The 27,151-nt window shown below is 42.2% G+C and overlaps 1 protein-coding gene across 1 annotated transcript in view; it reads right to left on the bottom strand.

Annotated features, from left to right (window-relative positions):
- Positions 1-27,151, bottom strand: part of Crybg3 (crystallin beta-gamma domain containing 3) — a 111,908-nt gene that overhangs the window by 57,889 nt on the left and 26,868 nt on the right. The window contains exons 2-4 of the mRNA XM_050148707.1: positions 25,510-25,576; positions 11,934-12,364; positions 1,134-7,251 (exon numbers count right to left, since the gene is read on the bottom strand). Of these exons, the coding sequence (XP_050004664.1) occupies positions 1,134-7,251; positions 11,934-12,364; positions 25,510-25,576 (6,616 nt within the window). The remainder of the gene's footprint in view (positions 1-1,133; positions 7,252-11,933; positions 12,365-25,509; positions 25,577-27,151) is intronic.

The raw sequence follows: 27,151 nt of genomic DNA, 5'->3' as shown, positions 1-27,151 counted from the left end.
CACAGTCATGGCGGCAGCAGGGAGGGGAGGGAGGGGAGACTGTGGGCTGGCGAGGCTCTCTTAAAAGAACAGGATTTTAAACAGTGAAAAACTGGAGTAAAAAACGGGAGAAATATTCCAGGAAGAGAGCCACCTTGATTGCTCCTTGGTGTGGAAGCATGGAGAAGAGTCAGGAGTTGGGAGACAAAGCGGAAAACGCAGAAACCAGATTTTGTATTTGTGAAGAGGGTCTGCTCTATTTGGTAAGCAGCAGGTACCAGAAAAAAAAAAATTTTCATCTAATACTGTCGTTTATTTTGAAATCATCTTGGTTTTTAGGGTAACTGCTCAGTATTCAACTATTACTAAGTTACTAAGTTAGTTAAAAGTCAAGATAGAGGCCTTGAGGATTCTTGAGAAAGTTCCATGGTATTGGCAATGCCAACAAAGAAAACTCCATGATCAAATAATATTCCACGTTAAACATATGAGTGTTTCTAAGCCAAGGAAAAATGTTATCTGAAGTTGACTGTGTTTTTCAGCTATAATGTGGCTTTTTGTTTTTCTTATCAGGCTGCGCGGCACCCTGCTTTGGGTGAAGGACCTGGCAAGGCAAAGACGTAAAAATGTTTCTGAACAGAGATTTTCATGACATAAATAAGTTAAATGGGAAGTAGCAATATACAGTAATCTGAGAAACTATCACTTTATTTACACTGAAATATTAGCCAAAGACTGTGAAATCCCTGGTTTCTCTAATAGGGCCTTTACATTCTAAGCAATTTTGTTTTCCTGTTGTTAACAGATTACTAAAAGATATGCTATGACTTGCTTCAAAGACTATTCCTCAAGTTATAAAACAACAAAGTTTACTTCTCCAAGTACTGTCTGTGTATGTAAAGTGAACCCTGTCCTTGAGTGCTAGGTGACCACTCTTGATCTATACACACACAGCTCTTTTTCTTTTCTTTTGACGCAGGGTCCCACTGAGATGCCAGGTTAGCCTAGAACTTGCAGTTCTGTGGTCATAGCCTCCCAAACTTCCAGGCCTCCGCTTTTGTGCTCCTCCCAACACACGGGTTTTCTTTATAAACCTTCAGAGAGTCTCATAACCGAGACTTCTGCTTCACTAGTTAAAGATCCCAGGAACTTACCTCTATATAAGGACTCAATCTGCCTGCATGGTCTTGGACGTGGAAGTACTTGGACACGGGCTCCTGAAAGACACCACCAAATCTGGTTCCTGCTTCTGAGGAATGTGTCCTGGAAGTCTGCAGATACTGATGATAGGCACTCTTCAGGGAAGAGTGCAGCTTGGAAGTCAGATCTGATTTCTGCACAAGTGATGCCTTTTCTGACCACAGGCCAAGCTGCAGGTTGGAGGTGGTCGCTTCACTGGCCTCCACATAGGGCTCGGAGAGTCCAGGGCTTTCCTGGTCATCGTCAGGGTAAAAGGTGACAGAGGGATCTGCCAAGTCGAAGGTGACACGCTCCCTCCTTTCGGCTCTCCAACCTTTCCCAGAAGCTGCTGCCGCTTCCTCCTCATCGTCCTCAGCCACCTGCCTGTCATCTTCTTCGAAATTCCTCTGTAAGCGCTCCGACACCGACTGGAGGAGGGACAGGACAGACGAAGGCTGGTTTGCACTCTCTCTTGATTTTGTGGAGCCATGGTGACCCGGTGAGACCTCGCTGGACAGGACGTCCTCCTGGGAGCTGTCATCCTCATAAATGGGACTCAGGGCTAAGGGGTAAATTTTGTACCTTTTGGCTTCCACTGATAGGAACATTTCTGAATTATCTCCATCAAATGCCTCGCTCAGTTTACCTTCTTTTTCAAAGTGATGGACCAGGTCAGTTCTGCTCTCAGACCTTTCACACGCGAGGCCAGACATGCCGTTGGAGGAAGTGTCAGGAAATAAGACCGACTGTGTCCCTCTTAATTCGGTGGGAGCATACTTGTCCTCCTCCTGCAGGGGCTCCTCGTACAAGATAGTGAAGGAGGAATTCTCTTGCTCTTCCTGAGGAATAAAGGCTAAATGCGACTCTTCCTTTTCATCGCTATAACCCAGATCTCCCCTCTTGTCATATACTGAAGTAACAGACTTTATTTTGCTGAACCTTACTACTGAGTCCTCCTCTTGAAAATCTGGCATTGCTAAGGCTGGGTAGCCCTCATAATCCTTACTTAATGTCGGTGACTCATAGCCTCTGAAATGCGATGCAAGTCTGTCATCGTGTGGGATCAGTCCCTCCTTTACGTCACCAGACCACTCTTCTCTTTGTCCAACACTCTTCTCCACGTATTCTTGAGGACCCTTTCCACCTTCAGCAACAGGATGCATGCCCTCCACTTGTGTAATGGTCACCTCTGGTGGTGTTCCACTTGATTTCTCGATGGTTACCTCCATAGGCAACAACACTTCGAGGTTCTCTATGCTGCCACTAGAATCTTTCAGGGCTGTTACTTCCATTTCTATTTTAGAAGGCATGGACTCAGTTGTTCCATTTGACTGTTCAGTATCTCTTTGAGCTCTTTTCTCCAAAATATCCAAGGAAGAAGGTACTGCCTCGTGGCATGTTTCTTTCATGTCTAACACAAATGGGACCATTACAGCATTTCTACAGACATCTTCAGCATCCTTTTGGTAAGTACTTTCCATTTCCGACACAGGTCTCTCTACCTTTCCACTAGCCCTGTCAGTGTCTTTCTGATAAGTGTTTCCCGCTGTGAACCTAACAGACACCCCCCCAGTGTTGTCAGGATCTCCTTCAAGGCCCTTTGGGCCACCATCTTCCATTTCCAACTCAACAGCTATCACATCCGTCTTTGCGACACCACTTTCGTCATCCGTGTGGCAAGTGTATTCCATTCCTAAGGGATCTGTCCCTTCTGCTTTTGAGGCAATCCCCTCACCATCGTTTTGGTAGGTATTTTCCACCTCTGACAGAACAGATGCGACCCCTGCCTTTCCTACATCCCCTTCAGAATGTTTTTGGCAAATATTTTCCATCCCAATTGAAACAGGAGTTACCTCAGTCTTTATAATATCTCCCTCAGCATCTTTTTGATGGATATTTTTCATTTCTGACATAGCAGGCGTCACCTCAGGTTTGCCAATGTCCCCTTCGCTCTCCATCTTACTAGCTTTTTCCATTCCCAAAGGGGCAGGTGGTTCCTCAGGTTTTTCAACATGTACCTGAGCATCCATTTGGTATATGCCTCCCCTTGCAAGAATGTCAACCTCTGGCTCAGTTTTTGCAATGTTCAATCCAGCATCCTTTTTACATGCTTTTTCTTTCTGTGACATAAGAGGGGCTGCTTCGTGTTTCATAATACTCAATTCAGCATCCCTTTTACTTGGCTTTCCTATCTCTAACATGGAAGGTATATGCGTGATTTTCCCTACATTTACTTCATTATCCTTTTTGTGTGCCTTCCCCATATCGGACATGGCAAGGGGTGTGCTTTTGGTATGTCCCGGCAAACCTTTTTCAGATATGCATACCAGGCTGTCAGACAAACTGCTTTTGGAGGTGCCAGGCGTGTGGACATCGTCATTTGCAAATGGAGGCAAGTTGGAATTTAATACAAGAGTTCTAGTATCTTCTGTTGCCATTTTGTGATTATCCACACACTCTGTGTCTGCTGCCTTTTTATGGTCCTCACTGACAAATAAATGTGGCTTCACTTCATCATCTAACCTTGTATGGGGCATGTCTTCAGCTTGTAAAACAGTCTCTGATTGCTGCAAATGTATATTATCAGACTGTTCAGCTCCGCTCCCAAAACCCGGGGACTGCTGACACGTAACAGTCTCTCTTCCTTTAATTGACTCAGTACCACTGACTAAGTTACTTATGGAAGAGAATTTACCTAATAGTTTATTTGCACTAATTTCACACGTGCTTTGATTTGCTGCCTGTTCTGATACCAAGAACTCCCTAATGATACCAGGTGGTTCAACGCCACCACTGTTCAGAATCTTTGAAGTGTCAGACTGAGGTTCAGACGCCCGGATATTTTCAGTATCACTGAAAGCATCAGTCAGATTTTCTTGGACTGCACAAATAACCTCATCGACTAATTCCCTGGTCTGTTCTTCTAACAAACAAGAGATATTCACTCTATCGAAATCAAAAAGGAGACTTGTCTCACCAGCTGCAGGTGAAACACTGTCCTCCTCCTCTTCTTTGACCTCTGACATATTTTCCACACTTCTCTCTTCCAAGCACTCTTTCAGCTGGATGCCCGCTAACGTCACTTCTGATGGGTTTTCTTCTTTCACAGTACCTGGGTTCATTCCATCATCCTTGGATGGATGCTCCTGGCAGGTACCAACCGTGTATTTGGATTTCAGTTCTTCCCTGACAGAACTCAAAATCTCCTGAACCAATGTATCAGCTTTTGAGAGTAAACCACTTTTGAGTAAAAGTTGGCCATGTGCTCTTCCCCTTGCTTCTGTCTGGTCAGCAGATGCTTCAGAACACTGCTGGCATGAGCTGTTAACTGACACTGGCGCCCCAGCAACTGTTCCCGTCTCTGTTTTCATGGGATTGTCAAAGCAGTCAGTGGCTGGGAAATCAAGACATACCTTCCTAGTCTGAGTCCCCAAAGAGCCCTGACATGGCATTGCTTTTGCCCCTTTTGGGCTAGGCGTCTCTAATTCCAAATCAGCACTATTAGAGCCCAGAGGGTCAGTAACAGAAGCACCTTCATATGTGAGATTTACATTAACTTTTAAAGAATCAAAATGACTTGGGAGATCATGAGAACCTATAGCTGTGCTATCTCCTTGAGAGGGACAAGAGGAAGATGGGCTATGAGCACTAGCAGTCTGGACGTAAGAGTTTTCTCTGGGAGAGGAGGCTTCTTCCCCTTCTGACCCCAGCAGAGAGGGCACATTGACTGAGCTAGGGTCCTCGGATGTAAACCCTTTTTTCTCTAAACAGGCATCAGAACCCAGAAAAGATGAATATACTTGTGTGTTGTCAGTTTCTTGGAACTTTGGAGAAATATTATCTGAACTCAGTTCTTCCATTTCAGAGACACTAGAACTCTTTTTAGTCGTAAAAGAGGCCAAAGATGGACTGATTGTGCACATGCTAGCTTTATAGTTCTGTGCCATGTGCCTCGTGGATTCCTCCTCTGGACCAAGAGGTACAATCCCAGGCTGACTGCTTCTGAGAAGAGAAGCAGGATTATGTAGGGTGTCTATCTCTGTTTCTTGTGCACTGTGATCTTGAGAAGCAGGAGAAATTCCAACCTGGTGATTCTCTTTAAAACCACCACCTAAACACATTTCTGTCATCTCCTTGTGATCCACTGATTGACCATTTTTGTCCTTTTTAATCTCCAGAGAATTTAATTCTGATAAGACAGTCTCAGCTAGCTCATCTGCAACTGTTAACCGAGGAAAAGAAAGTTCATTCTGAGAAATGTCTCTGGGTTCTGCTTGAGAGACAGACAGCTTGGACAAGGCTTTCCCTTTTCCAGAATGCGATGCAACCGGGAAGCTGCTCTGAGCATCAACCTCTCCTTGGAACAACATTTTAACAGCTTGGGTTTCCAAGGAAAGAGAATCAGTCTTCTCTGTGGGGCTGCTTGCTTTAGTGCTTGAGTACATTAACCCTGCTTTCTTACGACCATGAGAGGAAACAGAATTGTAACCCTCAGAGACACCTCCATGCTCACAGTCCAACAGAGCTTCCCCAGCTAAATGAGTGCCAATGGTTTCAGGACCTAAAGGAAACTGCCATTTTTCATTCTCAGGAAGAGTGTCCTTGGACTCAAGGGTGATAGACACCCGTCCAAGGTGAAGGGAAGGGGTCTCCTTGTCTGCAGCCTCAGAATGATTTTCTACATCTTGACACTCACTAGGATGAGAGAAAATGTGGCCCTGCCCAGCTTCATTGGACAGAGATTGCTCACTCTTTAAGCCAGGGAAATCCAACTTGCACAGCATGTTGAGTCCAGGAGCAAAGGTGGACGGTGAGGCACTGCAATCAGATGTTTTACAATCAAGGTTAAGGAGCATCTCAGCACCAGGGAAAACTTGAGCGCTTTGTGGATTCTCTGCATGTAAAGGAGATTCTGAAACAGGATTTCTATTTGGCTCAAAATTCACTTTAGGTGCTGTCTCCCTTTCTACGCTTGCTACAACTGCTGAGTCATTGATGTATTTTACAGAACCAAGCTCCTCTTGTTTTTTTCCCACACTGTGAGTGGTGCCATGTCCTTCCAAGCCAAGCCTTTGGGCTTCTGTTTTACACAGTGGCTCAGTAACTTTGGGTAAGGACTCAATTCCATCTTCTGGAGCTCTTTGATGACTTAAAGTTGTGGGCTCACCCCCAGAGGCACCTTCTGTTTCTTGCATAATTTCTGAAACCACATTTTTCTGTGATTCTTGTGCAGGTAACCTCTTTCCTTCATTAACAAGCTCTGAGTCTGTCACAGCACGTCCCTGGAGAGCAGCAATGCTGGTGGGATTGACATTCTTTCTTGATGGGTTATCTGCGGCTGGCTTGTCACAACGCTTACTCTCTGGCAACCGTACATCATGCCTAATTGATTTATTTGGACTTGACAAATTTGTACTTTCCACTTTGGTAGTGACACTCCCATCAGATTTACTACAAGAGAAATCAGAAACAGCAGGTCTCTGAGGCTCAACATGTTCCTCTCTTGGCACCGACACCCCATCGCTCATCACAGAGCTGTTTTCTCTCCACGTATTTTCTGTTGCAGTTTTTCTCTGAAATTCTGGACATGGGAGTTGGCTGCTTCTGCTTCCTATAAACAGTGATGAACATACCAAACTCCTCTCAGACTCTGAGTCACCTTCCCCAACAACATAGCTGGGGTTAGACACTGAAGAAGAGAAGGCCCGACTTTTCCCAGAGCCTCCACGGCTATTTTTATCTAAAATAGTCTCAGATGAAGCACTCTTCTGCAACGCTGGGTTATTTTCCAGACGGCTTTCTATGTTGAGCTTTATTTGGCTGTAGCCAGAGACTTCTAATGGACCCCCAAGCAAATAGTCTTTTGTGGCTACCTGTTTGCTGTCTGACGACAATGGGGCCATCACAGGGTCCATTATATTTCTAGAGCCTGTATGTGTGTGTGTACTGGAGTCAGAGCTTTCGTCTTCTCTGTCTAAGTGATTCACAGTTTCCAACACAGTCTGCTGCTTCAAGTACTTCCTGATTTGTGTGGGGCCTCGATATGTTGCATATGTTACCGAAGGCCTCTCAGGTTTACCAACAGTGTCTCTTCTGTGAAAAGAAACAGCATGGGTATCAAGCGATATAATTAATAACAGCGTACCACTGTGAAGTGTATATCCTTCAAATACTATGTCTCCTGTAACAAGTTTTAGAGAATATTCTAGGAATTTTAAAGTTTACCTGTTTTATTAAAAATAGTAAAAATTTGACAAACAGCATGTAATTATCATGCCATATGAACTCCCCAGAACGGTTCCTTCTTATCTCACTGCATATATATTTCTAATTGTGGGTAATAGAAAGAACACAGAGTGACAAACCAAGGCTTGGGTTCTTCTTCTGATCCCCAAACACCCTCCCTAAGGCAGAACACTGACCGCGCTTTGCGTTGGTACCATTAAACTTACATATTACTGATTTCTCTAGCAAATCAGAATATCAGGGCAAGTGTCTATTCTATGCCTTTAATTTTTCATGTGAATCTGAATGGCAACTTTTTAGTGCACAAGCTGGAGGAGCTTTAGCTAGGAACAAGATGCGTCGATCGTAGTTAACACAGAACAAGCATTAACTCAATAATAGAATTCCTAACAATTTCCTCTCATATTGAGTGTTTCAAATATCCCACTTGTGGTAAGTGCTAAAGTGCTTGGGTGAATGCAGACACGGAGTTCGACAAAGACCGGAGAACTGACTGCAGCAGAAAGTTCCTGATGCGTTCACCATCAAGCTTGCTGGGAAGAATCTATCTCTGAAGTTCCCAGACAGGCCAGGTGGCATTGTAGCCCTATATAAATACCATTCCTACTCCCTTAATTTTATCGTGAAAGGGAAAGTGACCTCAATCCTATGCTCTAAGAACGGAGCTCAAAAAATTACCTCCACCCAAACCAAACCCTTCTACTAAGGACAAATATTTAGTCTCGGGCCTCACAATTCCCTCCCAATTCACAGATGACAACATTTAACACATTAAGTTACAGAGAGCTGAGGAGTTTTTCCCAACTATTCTATTAACGATCTGAGGGAACATATATTTGCCCTCATCAGCTCGGCATAGTTAAATACTTCACGAAAGATCTAGAAAATAGCATCTATGCAATGCCTTGTGTGAATTAATATATGGCTGATAATTATTCTAAACATAAAGCAATCTACTTCAGGCCCTCTTCTTTATGATTTACCTTTTATTTTATGTGTATATGTATGTGTATGTGTGTGTGCGTGTGTGTATGCAAGCATGTATGTGCTTCTGAACGTATGCACGTGTGCCATGTGAATGCAGGTGCCTGTGAACAGCAGAGAATGGCGTTGAACCCTCCAGAACTAGAGGTACAGGTGTTGGTGAACCACCTGACCTGGGTGCTAGAACTGAACCTGGGTCCTCTTTAAGATCGGCAAGTGCTCTCAACTACTGAGCCATTTCTCCAGCCTCCATATCTTGATTCTTAAGAGTGATATTAAAGTGTTTAAGGTTTGAACTCATGTTATAATGTAGGTTCCTGAATATAAGGATCAATGGTGGAAATATTCGCTATGTGACTTTTTCAGGTAATGTCTAGCATGATCTAAAACATTACTATAGAATCCATACGAAACGTGGAAAATCGAGTTAGTTTTCCAATACCTTTAAAAACACAGTTCATCTCGACATTTAAAGCAATGTTAAGAAAGCGAGATTTATCACAATAATAAAGTCAAGTACCTCTCCTTCAGCATATAAAAACTTCAGCATACATCTTAAATTTTACATCTCTTACATATATCTTAAATTTTAGCTGAACTCGTTTATTTCACCTCATATAAATGCTGGCTCCTAAAAATCTCACCATGCTGTAAGTACAGACAAGAAAAAGAGTCTGTTCCATTCATTTGTTTTATTGTTCATTATCAATTAACCAAACTGGGTCCTTGCAATAGTGGCTTTTAGCTACAGTACGAGTCTCAGACTAGATAAAAGAATTGGAAAACAAAGCCTCACTTTGGATAAGGCAGGCTTTCTAAGAAAATTTAAGAAGACACACACAGGGGCTATAGGTGTGGCATAGTGATCAAGAGCCCTTGTTGCTCTTGCAGAGGACCCTGGTTCCATTCGCTGTACATGCGTGGCATCTCACAACCACCCTTACTCCAGCTCCAAAGTGTCCAACACCCTCTTTGAACTCTGTGGGCCCAGGCAGGCACACAGTGCACAGACATACATGCAGACAAAATAGTCATAAAAACTCAAAATTTCACATTTGAATATTCACACAGATTAGTCAAAATATTCATAAACTCAGAAAAAGGTAGTGTTACTGGCAAATCCCATATCAGCATGTATAAATTCAAAAAATACCAGAATCTTTCAGAAAAACATGCTGAAATCCAGATGCTGGAATAACTAACAGTTCCTGTGATGCTTTTTTCTTTCAAAGTTATGTTCCTTAAAACTAGACTGTACTTATATAATTATAAACCTATCTATTCTTAAAACCTATGCCTCAGTAGATGACATCTTTTCTTCCAAAATATGACCCAGATCCAGAAATGGATAAAGGAATATACATGGTCCCGGTGAAAGAGAAGATAGGAAGCAGAGCATTATTTGTCATGCCGAGTAAATACAGACAACTTGTAACCAGCTTTGGCTGAACTAGATTTCAAAGCATTTTGTCCTGTACAATAATTATAATCTTATTATAGCAATGCCTTGTATAGTTCTGGAGTATTGAGAGAGGAATCGGTGTTATGCTTTTATATTTTTAGGACTTTCTGCATAATTTCAACTATGATGAATTTAATGCTTTGGCTTATAGTTCTAACCAGATAATCTTCCGCAGCACCCTGGATGGAAATACTACATATTTGTAACCCAAGTGTGCACTCCCTATATAAGGCAACTTCCATATTGAAAGCACTGAACATCAAAGTCGCAAGCCTGGCTTGATGCTTTATAATTAGTTGCTTCAGTTCTGAGCAGCTGTGCTGCCATGATTTAAAGGGTCAGTCAGTCAGCCAACACTGTCTAGTCTCTACACTGTTCTTTCATAGGTCACAGCAGAATTAATATAACTGAATAATGATAAAAACATAAAATGTCCCATATTTTCATTATTTTTACATAAAATAGAGCTGCTAAAAAATGTGACTTTATGTGGACATGATGGCACACATTCCTAGCATTTGGGAGTCGGAGACAGGGCCTAACTCTGAGTTTGGGGCCAGCATGGATCTACATAGCCAGGGCTAAATGATAAATAGACCCTGTCTCAGAAGAACAAAAACAAACAAACAAAAGCTAAAGGGTCTGTCTTTCACAAGCTGAACAGAGAAAAGAGAATTTTACATGTGTAATTATGCAGCTGATTTTCATCCATAAAGATATATGATCCCCCAAATTATAGGAATAAAGTAAAATATTAAGAGATTACACGCATTTACAAATATAGGCAGAGATGCCCAAGACATTAGCACATCATGGGAATGCTTACTCAGCCTCTAAAGGCTGGGACAGTGCTCTGCTACAGTACATATAAACTTGATACACCTGCTATTTCAGCCAGAGGTATCGTTTATCACAAAAACGTCTAGCAGCCTGCAAATAACAATTAGGCTTTTAGAAAATGTGTTTAATAACTCACTTTGGGAAAACATCTTTAAACAATATTTACTTCCTTTCAAAGCACATAGTTAAGCATATTCTCTTCCATGATAGGGAAGGCTTCTAACTGTTCTATGTAAAAGAAAGCAATACAACTAACAAAGTTGGTTTTTTGAAAAGAGCTACTTGACAAAATAGCTTTTCATGATGCCTGTGAACCTGTGAAAACCACAAAAAACGATAACAGAAATTAATCAACATGAAGCCACAGGAGCTGCCTCTACTCAGTATGTCCTTTCACTTATCAGGATAGCTGCTTAAAGCATCTCTCTAGCCAACAGAAGAGAGTCTTTATCAAGGAGGAAAGAAAAGATCTAATGTATTAGACACAGTCATGACAATATGGTAGATAGAAAATTCTCTAATATATTTGAATATAAAAAAGCAAGTTTATATCTGTTCTTTAATCAAAAGAAGAACAAGGGTGTTGAAATGCTCCTTGAATTCAAAAAAACTACTTTGTTAGAGCTCTGGAAGAATTTCATAAATCCAGTTTCACAAAGAGAGCTACTTTCTTGATTTATTTTTAACCCCTTTAATTGGATTTCACCAAAGAGAAAGAGGAGGAGGAACAAAAGAAAGAAATAGAAAGGGAGGAAGGAAGGGAGGGAGGGAGGAAGGGACGACAGGAAAGGAGGGAGACAGAGGGAGGGAGAGAGAGAGGGAGGGAGAGGAAGGGAGGGGAGAGAGAGAGAGAGAGAGAGAGAGAGAGAGAGAGAGAGAGAGAGAGAGAGAGAGAGAGGGGGGAAATATCATTGAAGTAATGGGAATACAAATCTCAACCCAAGCTCCTCAGAGGCATGTGCAGAGCACACTGCCTGTCCTGAAACAGTAGCACTTCCCAGTTGGAAACACTCATGGCAAAAAAATCTTGAATTTAAGATAATTCTCCCACTAATATAAATTTAGCACCAGTAAGATGTTAGCAGCCCACTGTAGCAGCACAAAAGCGCAGGGACATTTAGAGAATATACACAATGATGCCATCTGGGATCTGGCAGAAGAAATAGTTGAGGACACCTTTTCCAAGTCCTCCAGTTAACGAGGACTGCCACCCAGGCTCATAAAGTTAGGTCCAAAAACTTACTTCAGTGTATCAGTGGTTTCCTGTTCGCTGTCCTGCGTGGTATCCAAAGAGAAGGCATCAGACAGTTCTGAGGAGTTAGACTCCTGTTCATCCACAGGAAGTACCTGAATCCTCACAGGGCTGCTGGCAATCTCCTTCTCCCTCTGGATCCCCTCATCCGGAGGGCCACTGGGAGTCTGTGGGCCTTTCTCAGATTTATCCTGGTCATCTTTGAAAGAAGACTGTTTAACTTCCCCAAGAGATGGCTTTCCTGAGATATTGAATAAGTTCCCAAGAAACTGAAAAAAGCTTTCTTTCGGCTGTCGCTCACTTTCTCCCATTTTGATCTCTGACGTGGAATTAGAAAGGTCATTTGGCTTTGAGTGATCTTCCAGCATCGGAAGACTGGCAGGCTGCTCCGCATGGTTCCTTCTGTCCTCACCTTGGGGAATCTGAAAACAAAATAAATTGCCATCATCATTTACAGAATAACATAGACGAACTGAAGCTAGTGTATGACAGAGGCCAGGGACACATGGGTGACCCTAACCCTAGGCTTGTTTCTTCACTCTGTTTACAACCTGCTTAGAGCAGAGTCAGAGCAGATTACACAAAGCTGTACATTAACATCACAAAGGGAGACATTCAGCACTCCAACACACCAAACAGGAGTAACCAGTCTAGGTTTGGAAGAGGTGACAGAAGCCTCTCGAAGGAAGGGAACACGTGAAAAGAACTTAAAAGTTGACTAATGTCTGTGTCTGTCTCTGCCTCTCTCTGTGTGTCTAGTGAGGCATTAGCTTTGAAGGAGTTTATGATAACTGGAAGTGAATCAGGATTCAACCCTGAGAAGAGTGAGCATGCTGAGAAAGGGCAGATCATGGCAAAGCTTACAGGTGCTTTTGGTAGTGCTTCAAACACTGAGTAATTAGACAAATAAACCCACCCTGACGGTATCATTTCAGCATGTTATTAATTCATGATGCTGTTGTATTATGCAAAACTGTTCCCCTAGATGGTAAAGGCCGACTGAGACCCTTCATGGTAAAAAAAAAAAAGTAAGTCCTGATGGGGAATTACATGCAAAAGAAGGAGTACTTTAGGCATTCTTTGAAGATACTGAGCATCTTCAAGAGGCATTTTACCTGCGCAAAATTCAACTGTCAGTAAAGCACACAAACATTCATGTGACCTCTTCAAGCTGAGATTAAACCAGGAGCGCCCAGAATGTGTTGGCATTTCACCTCACACTCTTCCAGGCTTCCAAAAAGCTTTAGGCAAATGTGCCAGCTCACCCTGTCTTCCAAACATGCTTGCTCATATAGCTGCATACCTGGAAATGGAATGCACGCCCAAAAGTATCTGTCACTCACCTCACCGTGCTCAAGAGTCCTCATAAAAAGGAATCTCAAGTGTGAGTCAGGAAAAGATCAAGCATCAAGGTAAAACCACCCTAGGGGACTGCAGGCTCACACAACAAAGTTTTGTAAGAACTTTGCTGGTCTTCAAGACAGCAAAGCTACCATGATGATGATTTATGTCATCTGTTCACCTCAGTCCATGTTCTAATCCAGGTCCAAAACAGCTTAAAAGGGAATTTCACTAATCACTTAGCAAATATACTAGGAGGCCTTGAAAATAATGTTAAAAACATGATGATGAGCAAAATGATTTCAAGTCAGTATTTTAAGTCAATGGTCACCTTGGAAGTTAAGATTGCATTTTTTTTACCAGAGTATTTTTCTGTTATATCATCACGTTAGAGCTACATATAACTTGTACACCTCTACTGTTGGAGTACACCAGCCTTCCAGAGTCTTTATAAGGCTCATCTTCTAGTGCTTTCCTCTGCAATTTGAGCCCACGTACCATACTCACCCTGTGGATCCATACAGCCTGCGCTGCTAGGTCAGTGGAGCCCTCACCTCAGCTGCCTCGTGATTTAGCAAAAGACATGCTAGTTCACTCACATGTATGAAAGACACTTTTTTGTCCTTTGACTACTTCATTTAATTCATTCTAATTTTTGGCAGGCTATTTCTTCCAGCAAAGATTACAGGGCTGGCTCGTTTTGACCGAGGAACTAGTGTGAAGGACTGCCTTTCACTCATGGCCACTTGAAGAACGTGAGCTATGGGCCGCTGAATATTACTAAAATGCTTGAGATTCGCAAAAGAATCAATGCTTGCTTCTCTCCATTTTCAATTTTCAGCTTCTAGGATTTCAGCAATGTCTTTAAATGTCTCAGTTGCTTAGTTTTCCTCTCATAATCTTCTGAGAATTTTTTTCTCAGTAATTAGAAGATTCCCAACAAGGGAGTTTCTAAATTTAGAAACAAATGTGAACAAGCAAGAACATTTAGCTGAAACACCTACAATAAAATCTGCATTTCTATAGTTAAAATTTCAAATCTGATCTAAAGCAGCTGTTCTTTGCCATGGGCCTGGAAAACAATGAAGCTAGGCCAACCACAGGTTCTCATTAGGTGGGGCCCACTTCCTTCTGCCAATAGGCCTGTTTACCATTGTTCTAAGGAGTCAATAGAATAAAAGCACTCAGATTCAAGCAAACAATAACAAACATTAATTCCAGTTATGCACACAGATACAGTTCTATATTTAATATTTAACTGCAATGAAGAAGACATGTGTTTTTAGAATTTTTATTTTTTAACATAGTAGGTTGTGATGTTGTGTGTCCTTTATTTAATTTCATGGATCTACATACACTCTGTTGCATGCAGTACAAGGAAACAGAAGAAAGCATTAGCTGTACTGGTTATGATTAGCTATGGTCTTCAGAAAGTTGACAACTGCACAAGATGCTGATCACTGGGGATGAGGGAGTTGTCAAGCAAAGGGAGGGGCACCATGGAGGACCTTGCTAACTTGAGGAGGGGTAGAGACTCACTATATAAAGAAAGTGACATTTCAGCTTTTCAGAGCCAAGGTATGATATGTGAAATACAAATGATGTGTATTATAATATGAGTGTGGTAGAAGACTGAAGGACAGAAAGAAAAGGGAACCAAGGACAGAGCATCGGGGTTGGCATAAAAGACTGAAAATCATGAAAAGAAGAAATCAGGGAGGTCTGTGGAGAACACCAAAGCCAGACTAAGTTGCTCCCTCCAGGATATTGGTCTTCAGACAAAGGACAAAGTAACTCTGAAAGCAGAAAGGAGTAGGAAATGCCAAGGCTACAGCCAGACTACAACAAGATGACTATCCTCTGGCAGATCTCCTGGGAATTTTTGATTTTCTTTTCTTTCTGCCTAAACCATCTTCCCTAGGCTATGTATAACTCACCCCCCTCAACTCCTTCAAAACTCTTCTATAGGTCTTGCTGTCACCATCTGAAATAATTAGCTTAGTCCTCAATTCTGAACCTACCTAATTCTTTTCTCTATCTTTATTCTTCATTTAGTAGTAAACACACGTGGCGCACGCGCGCGCGCACACACACACACACACACACACACACAGTTTCTTCCTTTAGAAAATAAGACCCACACATGTAGATAGCTCTATTTCATTCAGGGGAACATTTCTAGGTCCACTGAACCATGTCTATGATGTGAGATCTCCCCCTCCCCCCGCCCCGTATTCTGTGAATGTCTTTTATTACTATGGTTAATAAAGAAGTTGCTTTGGCCCATGGCAGGGCAGAATAGAGCTAGGCAGATAAACTAAACAGAATTCAGGGAAAAAGAAGGAGATGTCATGTAGCTGCTGAAGGAGAAAGGTGCTGGAAACTTACTGGTAGGCCACGGCCTTGTGCTGATACATAGATTAATAGAAATGGGTTAAGATGTAAGAGCTAGCTAGAAATATGCCTGAGCCATCAGCCGAACAGTATTATAATTAATATAGTTTCCCTGTAATTATTCGGGTCGGAGCAGCCGGGAAACTAACATGTAGTCTCCATTTATATGTCTAAGAGATGCTTGGATTTTTGTTAGAATATAGAGGGTAAGCAGACTATGAAAATCTTCCAGTATGTAACTAGTCAGCTGTAATTCCTCAGAAGTTTGTGAGTCCATTTCTAAACTCAAGGTGTTAGGCAGTGAGTGAGTAAGTTGCAACGAAACAGGAAAAGTCACAATACAGAAAGGAATCTTTGAGACTTTAAACCAGGAAGAGTAACCAATTGTCTTTTAAGTTCCAAGACAAAATTAGCCTTTTATTCCTGATGCATGGGGAACTCTGCACTTGTTTGTGTGTGTGTGTGGGGGGGGAGGCTAGAAGGTTATAGAAGTTAAAAGTAATTGGACAAAGTGAGCAACTCCTAGTAGTTGCAATAAAGGGAAAATATAGAGAAGAATGTTTCTGAAGTAAAAACAGAGCTAAAGCCTGGACAATTCTCTGTGTGGAGAATTTTGTAAGCACAAGTCGTTATGATGTCAGGAACAAGACAGAGGAGATAAGGAACAAAAAGAGAGGCTTGGGTGAAGCTGGGACTTAAGCCCCTCAAACAAAGAACACTTGGAAAAATGTTTCTGGAGAATGTAACCAGAAATCAGCAACAGATGAGAAAAACAGCAGTTAGTTCAAGGTAAACTTTAAAGTATTTGTTTATTAAAAAATAAGGAACAGGACACTATGTTTGGATCTGGCCAAGAAAATATACTCAAACTTCTGTCATTGTGAAATCCACATTTTAGTGATACACGAATTTTTAATAATTCCAATCAGCATTGCCATCTTATTTAATAGACGGTAGCAGGTGGAGGGCTACACCAACAGTAGGCTAGCATTGTGAGGATGTTGGGACTCTTGCCAAATGAAGATACTGAGTGGAAAAGAAGGTAGCGACCCTTCCTTCAAGATCTTGCTTGGTCCTCCTTTCCACACAGCGACTGCCTTTTTTGCCCACAACAAGGACAGCCCTTCAGAACGCTGACAGTTTCTCTACACACCAGGGATCTACACTCATTTCTCTTCTACCTCTTGGCCCTCTTTTTACCACAGCCATCCTAATTCTGACTCTTAAACTCTGCAAACACAAGCATCCACTCATCCCGTTGCCATCTTTGCAACTCTTACCCTACAGATATAGACAAGCCCATCATACCAATTCTTCGGCCTCAGAGCAAACTCTGTCCTTCAATTCTTATTTTCTTTCAGTTCTCACAAACATTTTCATCCTCTCCGCCCCGTTGTTAGGTACAGCCAGTACCCTCAAATCCTTTCTTGGTTCTTGGTTACTTTCCATTGATCTCTAGCCATTCCTGACCACGGGAAATGCAGTTTATCTTTTACACATCAGCAAATGAATGGCAGCTTAGAATGAGGCAGGGCTTCACCAGGACGCCTTTCAAATCTTTTTCACAGTCCTTAGACTAAGCATCTGTTATCCATTCACACTTAGATAAGACCTGCATTCTATGTGAAGATCATTCCCTCATAGTCTGGACTTCACCTCTCTTCCACCTGCATGGTGGCCTCGGACCTACTGTCTCTAGCTTTGCGTGCAAGGAGGAAGGAAAGATTGCCCCTCCACACACGAATTCCTCCATTGGGCACTGGTTCATCATCCCCAGTATCTCCTTGGGGAGCCCAGTTACTCATTTACCATTCAGTACCCCTCTACCAAGCAGAAGTCTGCTCAGACACATTCATATTCTCTTCTCTCCTCAGCACCGATATCCTTAAGAAGGCATTTCTAACCCTAACATCCTCTCTTCTTTTCCTACCACAATCACTGCCTACACCCCTGCAAGCTAACCTGTTCTCCAGTCATGTTCTGACCATGCTTCCTCATGGGCCAACTCAATGGACTCGTTTCCCTCTGCGATGAGATGATGTGCATCTCAAGAACGAGACAGGGACAGACTTTGGTTTCTGTAACATCATTCTGCAGCTTGCCTTCCTGTTTGATGATTCTCTTCACACCCTTCCAGATCATGTCTGTAGCCATCTCTCATAAAGCCCAGTACTTTGATGCTCTCTCAGGGAGAACTCAACCAATCAGCTGATCCTCACACATTTGAATTCTCAGCTCAGACTCCGGAGATATGAGCCTGTACACCCGACTGTCTATCAGGCACTTCTCTCCATTTAAGGCTTCATTGAGACCTTAAAGGCAACACTTCTGGAAGTGAACCCGACCATTTTATACCTTCACTGTTCCATTTTCTCTGAACTACAAAACCTTCCCGTGGTGTTAAAGTTAGAAAAGATCTGCAAGTCTCCTCCCCTAAAATAGTGCCGGCTGTAACCTAGTTCATTTACTTCCTTTTTGTGTCCGTTGTTCCCCAGTTCAGACAAAAGTCATAGAAATCTTGTAGATGTTAAATCTCAACATTCTTTAAGTTAAAAAGACCGGGTTTTTGATCCTACTGCACGTATTGGCTTTGTGGGAGCCTAGGAAGTTTGGATGCTCACCTTACTAGACCTGGATGGAGGTGGGTGGTCCTTGGACTTCCCACAGGGCAGAGAACCCTGATTGCTCTTTGGGCTGACGAGGGAGGGGGACTTGATTGGGGGAGGAGGAGGGAAAGGGGAGGTGGTGGTGGGGAAGAGACAGAAATCTTTAATAAATCAAAAAAGACCCTAAATATAAAAAATAGAAGTAAACAGTATATATATAGTAATATAAGCTTTAATCCCATCACTCAGAAGGCAGAAGCAGGTGAATGTGTATGAGTTCAAGACTAGGCTAAGGCTACAGAGTGAGACTTTATCTCCAACAAATAAATAACTAACAATAAAAACTTTAAAAGGAAGTTAGAATAAAAGGAAACAACTTTGAACACACTGTTTCTTGGGGTGTGTATGTATAATATGTGTATGTTGTTTATGTGCATGTGTGCATATGCTACTTGTGTGCGCTACAGCCAGAGGCGGCCATCAGGTGTCCTGCTCCATTTCCCTCTACCTTATTCCCACTTCAGGCAGGACTTCTCCCTGTGTCTGAAGATAGGCTGGCTGCTAGCAAGTTTGAGTGATGTTCCTGTCCCTGCTTCCCATAGTGCTGGGGTTACAGGTATATGATGGGCCATGACTGGTTTTTTATGTGGGTACTGGGGATTCAAACTTAGGTCCCCATGCGTGCACAAGTCCTCTTATCGACTGAGATATCTCCCTAGTCCCTGAACATATTATTGCTATACCTAGTACCCTTTGGCAGGAAAAGAACATCAGAGTATTGTGTGTGCAACTGCTAGATCAGGAATACACATTAGGCTATAATAGGCACGTTGGTACATTTTACCATAGACAATGAAATGAGAGAAAGGAAGAAAAATGGAATATGAGAAAAATCATTCCTTCTTATTATACTTATTATATACAGAGGTTTCTCCAGTCTGAGAAGAGTCTAATGTTCTAGAATTATTGACTGATGCTTTGGGGCAAAGTTAATCACATACATCTATAGTGTAGACATACTTCAGACTCAGTTTTCATTTTAACAAAATTCTTCCTAACAAGTAGCAACCTCCTACATTTATAACAGGTTGGGCCTGTTGCAAGTCAAACCAGATGCCTTACAATACTCCCAGTACCCGGGGATCCCAAGGTCGCAGACTAGCACAGGCAGCCAATAGTGTTAGGCTCCTGCGATCTCTTGGTTCAACAGTGACAAAAGTGCATTCTCTGCCCGGGCACCCCGGCATTTTCTCTTCACAACAGTAGTGAGGAAGGAGGTAAGGGCTCTGACTTGGAGTTGAATTCATTAATGCATACCTCCGGTACACATTCATTCTGAGTCAAGCAAAACCAATGCTTCAAACAGCCAGTTTCTGTACTATTTAACCAAAATACATCACCAGCCTTTTAGAGATACATGTTTGCATTTAAACCTTAGGCTCCTGCGATCTCTTGGTTCAACAGTGACAAAAGTGCATTCTCTGCCCGGGCACCCCGGCATTTTCTCTTCACAACAGTAGTGAGGAAGGAGGTAAGGGCTCTGACTTGGAGTTGAATTCATTAATGCATACCTCCGGTACACATTCATTCTGAGTCAAGCAAAACCAATGCTTCAAACAGCCAGTTTCTGTACTATTTAACCAAAATACATCACCAGCCTTTTAGAGATACATGTTTGCATTTAAACCTTAGGCTCCTGCGATCTCTTGGTTCAACAGTGACAAAAGTGCATTCTCTGCCCGGGCACCCCGGCATTTTCTCTTCACAACAGTAGTGAGGAAGGAGGTAAGGGCTCTGACTTGGAGTTGAATTCATTAATGCATGCCTCCGGTACACATTCATTCTGAGTCAAGCAAAACCAATGCTTCAAACAGCCAGTNGAAAAAAAAAAAAAAAAAAAGTGTTCCCACGCTCGAAAAAGAGATGTTTCACAATTTTTATATTAAATTAGTATGATATTGTTATCATTTGAATGGATAGGAAAATAAAACATAGCAAACTTGTATTATAACAGCACTATTTTACAAAATTAGTTCAGTAACTAAGTCTCTCCTACTAAGAAAACGTGTCAAATTCTTAAATTGATTGTCGTTTCATCCATGAAGGAAAGAAGGGCCATACAAAAAAAATATTAACATATGCATAAACTAATGTATTCATTGTATAGGCCACCAAGACAGCTCACCATGTAAAGGAACTTGCCACCAAATCTGATGACCTGAGTTCCATGTCTAGAGCCCACATGGTGTAAAGAGAGAATGAAATCCTGCAAGCTAACCTCTAATTACCACACTTGTGCCACGGCACATGTATGCTGACACACACACGAGCACACACACATGCGCACACATTACTAATATGCTGTGAAGATCCTCCTAAATTTCTAACATTGTTAGCCACCTTTAATGCTTGCATCCAAATCCCAGTAAGATAATTCTTCTCCCTTCACAGCCCACACTCCAAATAAAACCACAGAAAAGTATACAACATGTCTGAAGATGCAGGTGGAATCTGAGATTTCAAAGATACACGTATGAAAAAGGTCAGGAATGCTAGTAATCAAGTCTGAGCCTCTCAGGGAACGAGAAACAAGGTAAAGACCTGAGAGTTAAAGGTAAAGTCAGGGATGACAAGGTATCATCTTGGATGACTGACACCAAGGAAGCTGAGGCACCCTCAGCTTCCTTGTGAAACGTGAGATGTTAAACTGATCCAGAGAGGATCAGTGACATAAACGAGACAGAAATAGCCAGAGGTAGAAGGTAAAGCCCAGTGTAATAAAGTGAAAATAAGCCAAAAAGCTTTCTGAAAGAGAAAAGTAAGGTTTGGAAGATGAAGTATTTGAGCTGGCTAAGGAAACTGAGAACAGAGAACAAGAGGCTATGAGTGTGGTTAGGAACGGTCATTAAGTGACTTTAAATGAACCGCTTTTACGGAATGGCCCTCATTCACTAAGGAGCCATAGAAGCATCCCTGACATGCAACAAATATAGCACTGAGCTTCCCAAATCTGGTCTAATGGCACTAAAGGAAACACAGGAGTCAGACTAGGAAACATTAGGAACTGGAAGTGTTTTAAGGCAGGCTTTTGTTGGTAGAGACTACTTGTTTGTTTCCTGGCCGCCCAAACCTGAAATAATCACACAAAAAAAACCCATATTAATTGCAATACTTCTTGGCCAAGAGCTTAAGTGTATTTCTAGCTAACTCTTACATCTTAAATTAACCCATTTCTATTATTTCATATTTTACTATGAGGCTTGTGCCCTACTGGTAAGGTTCTAGCCAGCGGCTGGCGTCTTTCTCCTTTGATGGTGCCTCCTTGACTCCACCTACTCTCTCTTCCTCTATCAGCTTGGAATTCCTGCCTTGCCCTATTCTGTGCTGCAATAGGCCCAAAGCAGCTTCTTTATTAATCAGTGCTATTTACAGCATACAGAGGGTAATCTCACATCAGACTTCCTTCCGTATGAAATTTCTGAATAAAATGTAGGGGCCCATTCTCAGAGACTACTGCTATCACTTACATATGAGCAAGGAGAGCTGAGGCACGTGGGAAGGAGCCAACAGAGAAAAGGGCTAGAAGCAGGCAAGATAGGATAAAAAGAATGCAGGAAGGGAGGCCACCAATATCACCACCACAGGGCATCGGGTACTGACCTTCATGAATTCATGTTTGAAGGGAGTCAGGGAAAGATATGCTCTGATCGATAAGGGGCATAACATGTATTCTATCTTTTAAATAAAACTGTAGAGTACAGTGGCATGCTGAGGGTCCAAGACAATGTCATGATGAGGACTAAATATCTGCTAGGCTTTTCCAGCTAAAATAAAAAATCCAAAGGACATAACAGAAATACGTATTCCAGGAGACAAACACATGCAAGCATTAGAAATAGCTCACAATATTAGAAAAACTGGAGGGTTTGTACTACACATCAACATTTTAAGGATTAATAATTTAATGATGCCCAAATATACTATAAAACTATAGATGTAATTATTCAAAAGTAAAATAGATTTTTGTACCTCAAACATTTTGGGCAACATCACTGACATCTTGATTTCTCAATGTCAAATACAAAGTGAGAGATATAAGACTATGTCGACGAATCGTAAATGTTCCAGACTGCAGAGGGAAACTGCTGTACATCCCCCCTTATTACAAACAGCACACACTTCAGATGAGCGGGATGGAAATCCGACGAGAAATGTCACACTGCAGTGCAGCGGGCACTTCAGAACACTGGTGATGAGAAATGAGACAAACAGCAAGCAGCTTCAGGCCACTTGCTAAAGGAAAACTCTCCAATTGAAACTGCTCAAAAATAACAATAAAATAAATACTATTGCTAGCCCTTTTCCGCCTGTTTTTATACTCAAGTCGTGCGACTGATGGTGGTATTAGCAATACACACGGGGAGAGGAAGCAACCCGAGTGTCTGAAGGCCTGAGTGAACGCACGTTACTCACGTTATCGAAATGGACATGGCTTTATCAGGGACCCTACAGCCTCAGACCCCAGGGAATGGCAAAGCTTTTCCCCTTGGGAAAAGCACAGAGGGATAGTGAAGCCTCTCTCTGGGGCCTTAGTAGGAATGTTGATGGTGTGTGTTGAAAAGGTCCACCATAGTTTTCTCTCTCAGATACTCACAGTCTGAAGACTGCTCCCCTGCAGAGGTCACTCATTCTGAGATTAGCTGAACCTGTCTCTTCGATCCAGCTGTTGGCTATACACCCCGGCTCCTTGTTCACCTGTGTGCAGTAGCCCCGTCTGCTTGATCATCTGTATATAATAAGCTTCCTTTCTATTCAACTGTATAAAAGAAACACACTGATCTCTGAGGTGCTGAAGCTTCTCCATATAAGAGTCAGTCCATCCATTTCCAGCTTCCCTGTGTGCCCGCCCTTCTGTACATCTTCCCTGTGTGCCCGCCCTTCTGTACATCTTCCCTGTGTGCCCGCCCTTCTGTACATCTTCCCTGTGTGCCCGCCCTTCTGTACATCTTCCCTGTGTGCCCGCCCTTCTGTACATCTTTTCTTCATTCCTTTGCTGCCCCAAGTCAGGTCCATTCTCGGAGCCACGCTGAAACTCAAATATACATACGTGTTTTAATCCTTGGTAGCCGTCATCCCTAAAATATAGGTCCATGTGAACACACTGAAGAAACCAAATCAATGGCTTCCAAAGGGTTGAGGACAGAGTGAGAGCATGTGTGCCCGTGCGCACATGAGAGAGACAGACAGAGAGACAGAGACAGACAGACAGACACAGAGAGAAAAACCATGAGTGAAAAATAAAATTTTATGGAGCACCGGGCAGTGGTGGCACACACCTTTAATCCCAGCACTCAGGAGGCAGAGGTAGGAGGATCTCTGTGAGTTTGAGGCCAGCCTGGTCTGCAGGACCTAGTTCCAGAACAGGACCCAAAGCTACAGAAAAACCCTGTCTCGAAAAACCAAAAAAGAGAAAAAAATTCAGACAGACAGACAAAGGAAGAAAGAAAGAAAGAAAAGAAAGAAAGAAAGAAAGAAAGAAAGAAAGAAAGAAAGAGAGAGAAAGGAAAGAAAAAGACAGAAAGACAGAGAAACAAGTTTTATGGAGCATAATGTTCCTGCAAAAAGTGCCCTGTGTCATTTTTATCATGGATGAATTGGATGCCCCATAAGCAAGCAACACTGAATAATCTCATGACTATAAGGAGCATTTTTGCAACTGATCCCTGGGTGCTCAAGATCAAACACTAGGAATGCAAAGAAGACCGTTAGAGCCAGTCTCTGGAGATAGAAGATTGGACTCCTGGAAATTCAAGGTTGACTCTATCCAAGTCTGCTGACTGAAAGTATAGGCGGTGGGTGGATGCAGGCAGCGTAGGGAAATAAGCAGAGACCAAGAGAACAGGAAACCAGGAAAGTAGAAAGGGCTGATGAAGATCCACAGTGCAGAAGCAACAAGCAGTTGAGAGATGGGTTAGACAGGAATTGGTAGTCAAAGAATCCTCAAAGTTTGAAATCTCAGAAGCTATGAAACAAAAGGGTAAAATTAGAAGTGAGAATCTTGTGCAGGTAAACTCTCAGTGACTAAATAAGAGAGAAAAAGTCACAGAGCCCATGTCACAGTGCATCAGCAGGGTGGCCATGCATTGTCCATAGAAGAGAAGAAGTAGGTGGAAGAAGTTAGAAAGCCCGAGAGTGGAGTAAGACATAGCGATGCATATTGCAATCCCAACAGTCAGAAGCCTGAGTGGGGACCACAGACACCTCCTGTGTTACATAGTGAGACCCTGACTAGAAAAGATATAAATCAGCAAAAAGAAAAAAAAATTGAGCAAGACTTAGTAGCCAAACTCAAGCATGCGATAGGGACCCTCACCTATTTCTTTCAATAAAGCAAAGACCATTTCCACTTTCACTGAGAAAGCAGGAAGAACGCACGCCTTAACTTTCTTAGTGTAGGACATGAACACTCTATAACATTTTCAACATGTTAAAAAAAAGTACATACAACCGTAACAGAAAATTTAGGTTACTTTCTATTCTTCTGCTAGTAAGGCTAATTTCATCTAAAATACCCAGATGGAACCAACTGACTGACTGTCACAAATCAAATATAAATAAAGCAACTGGTACCCAAAGCCACAACTGTGGTGACAAAACTGTTCAAATAACCCCCCAAAAAATCCAATTTCCTAGAAAACCACTTAGGAAAATTGAAAAGGTCAATAGTTTTCCATCACTCACTGGCAACTGTGCAGATGGGTAAATAGCTTGTACATTGCTGGGCTCGTTCTGTAGTGCCCGGCAGGCTTAAACATGAGCTAGCCAAACATTCCTCACACCGTAGCCCTGACATATTAATTTGTACTTCCCCAAAGCACTGTGAGGTGTCTTTATCATTCCAGAAAAGGCAACTTAATCTGTAAAAATCTCCATTGGAAAAGAGACGATGAAATTCGTATGCTCTGATTTAGATATTTAAAGACACAGGCACCAACATCTAAATGCCACAACTGACGTTCACACTGCAGCCAGTGCAACCTTCTCAAAGTTCGCCCACATCCCATCTCACTGAGCCAGTACAGGGCTAGGTTAGATACCCTAACAATGTAAAATAAGCATGCTCTTCTATACACATAAAACGAAAACCTAAAAGGGAAAATATGCAGAAATGTAAACTGTCCTTGGTGTTATACCGTATAATTTATAAACAATCATTTAAACCATACCTTTACTGCTTCTGATGAAAGCGTATTTCCCTTTTTCTGGGGTGAGCTCACGGGTTCGTTTTCAACACTGAAAAACAAAAACCACAGTGTCTTCTGAAATTAAAATTATTCAACACACAGTTTATTTAAAACAAGAATTAAAAGGTCGTTAATCTGCAATGATCGGAGAGCCCTGGGAATAGGCTGATTGGAATCTACGCTTGGAAAAGCACATTCAATCTTGCTCACCCAGGCTTCCGAAACGTCTGTGAATGTATTATGTTACCTGTTGTCTTATACTGATGATCACATCACACAACGGCAGGGCCAGACAAAGAGCTGGCACACCGCTAGTCTAACGCTAAAAAGTGCAAGCACTCTGAATGTTTATATTAATGTTCTCCACAGCCTGATATTTTAATGTCTATGCCGAGTAATATTTCTGTTCAGCAAAACATTATATAAACATATATAGTCTCACAGGGTGAATTCTGTGGCTGTTAAAGATTAGATGGGAAGTTATCTGGCCCCAAATTGTCTGAGATAGCACCTATGTAACTCAAATTTTAGGGCAGACACTTTCAATTGTCTTGTGTGGAACACTCACACATGCTCCAAGAAATGACACCAAAAATTAAACGGCATTGCCCATAGCTACCAGGCAGATATACATCTTAAATCTAAATGCATTCATGCCTACACATTACTACTTTTTTACATGTTTCTAATCCCTGACAATCTGAATACCTCCAATGAAGACCATTATAACTGCCTACCATGTATCAGTGAGAGTGCTTAGTTTTTAGCATGTCAAGATAGGCAAGTCTGGGTCTTCACAAAACTCTCTGGGGAGAGTGGTGCACAGTCTTTAACAATGCCATCTGTTAAATGTTACAGCTGTTGAATGAACAATTACTATGGAGCGGAGAACAACAACAACAAAAAAAGCTTTTGCATGCTCCACACAGTACCGCCCGGGGAGGTTTGAAGGCAGGGAGTCCAAGAATACAGTCCTTTTGGGGACCCATGTTTTGTTTGTTTTTAGTTTAACACCAGAGCACACAACTCGGGATGAGCAGAGGGAATCCTGTAGCAGATGAGAATGAGAACAGAGGTTAAAGGATGCCACTCCATGAAGAACTGGTTCAACCCGTCAGGACAAAGAAAGAATGTGATCTTTCTTTGTCCTGACTTTGGTGTGAAGACTTTAGAACCCTGAGACAGGACAAGCATATCCACTGTGACCATGGACCCATGCTCACTATCGATGCAGCAACGGAACTGCACCAGAAACTCAGATCAGATAGAGACCAATCCCATAGCGCAGATGAGATGGGAAGAAGCAACCTGTGCTCCATAGACTTTTCTACCCATAAACCCCAGTGGAGAATATCCAAGGAATTAACAGTGGTAGTCAAAGACAAGAGTAAGACAAAGGGCATCTGTACCTGGAAGGAAATCTGGATTATAATTTCCTAAATTCAAGAGTCTATGCAGAGCCGGGCAAAGGTGGCGCACGCCTTTAATCCCAGCACTCGGGAGGCAGAGGCAGGGGATCTCTGTGAGTTCAAGACCAGCCTGGTCTACAGAGCTAGTTCCAGGACAGGCTCCAAAGCCACAGAGAAACCCTGTCTCGAAAAACCAAAAAAAAAAAAAAACAAAA

This window comes from Alexandromys fortis, unplaced genomic scaffold, assembly GCF_014885135.2.
Source record: "Alexandromys fortis isolate MF-2015 unplaced genomic scaffold, M_Fortis_MF-2015_v1.1 scaffold_4, whole genome shotgun sequence".
NCBI classification, from domain to species: Eukaryota; Metazoa; Chordata; class Mammalia; order Rodentia; family Cricetidae; genus Alexandromys; species Alexandromys fortis.
This window is presented reverse-complemented; position numbering and strand designations above follow the sequence as displayed.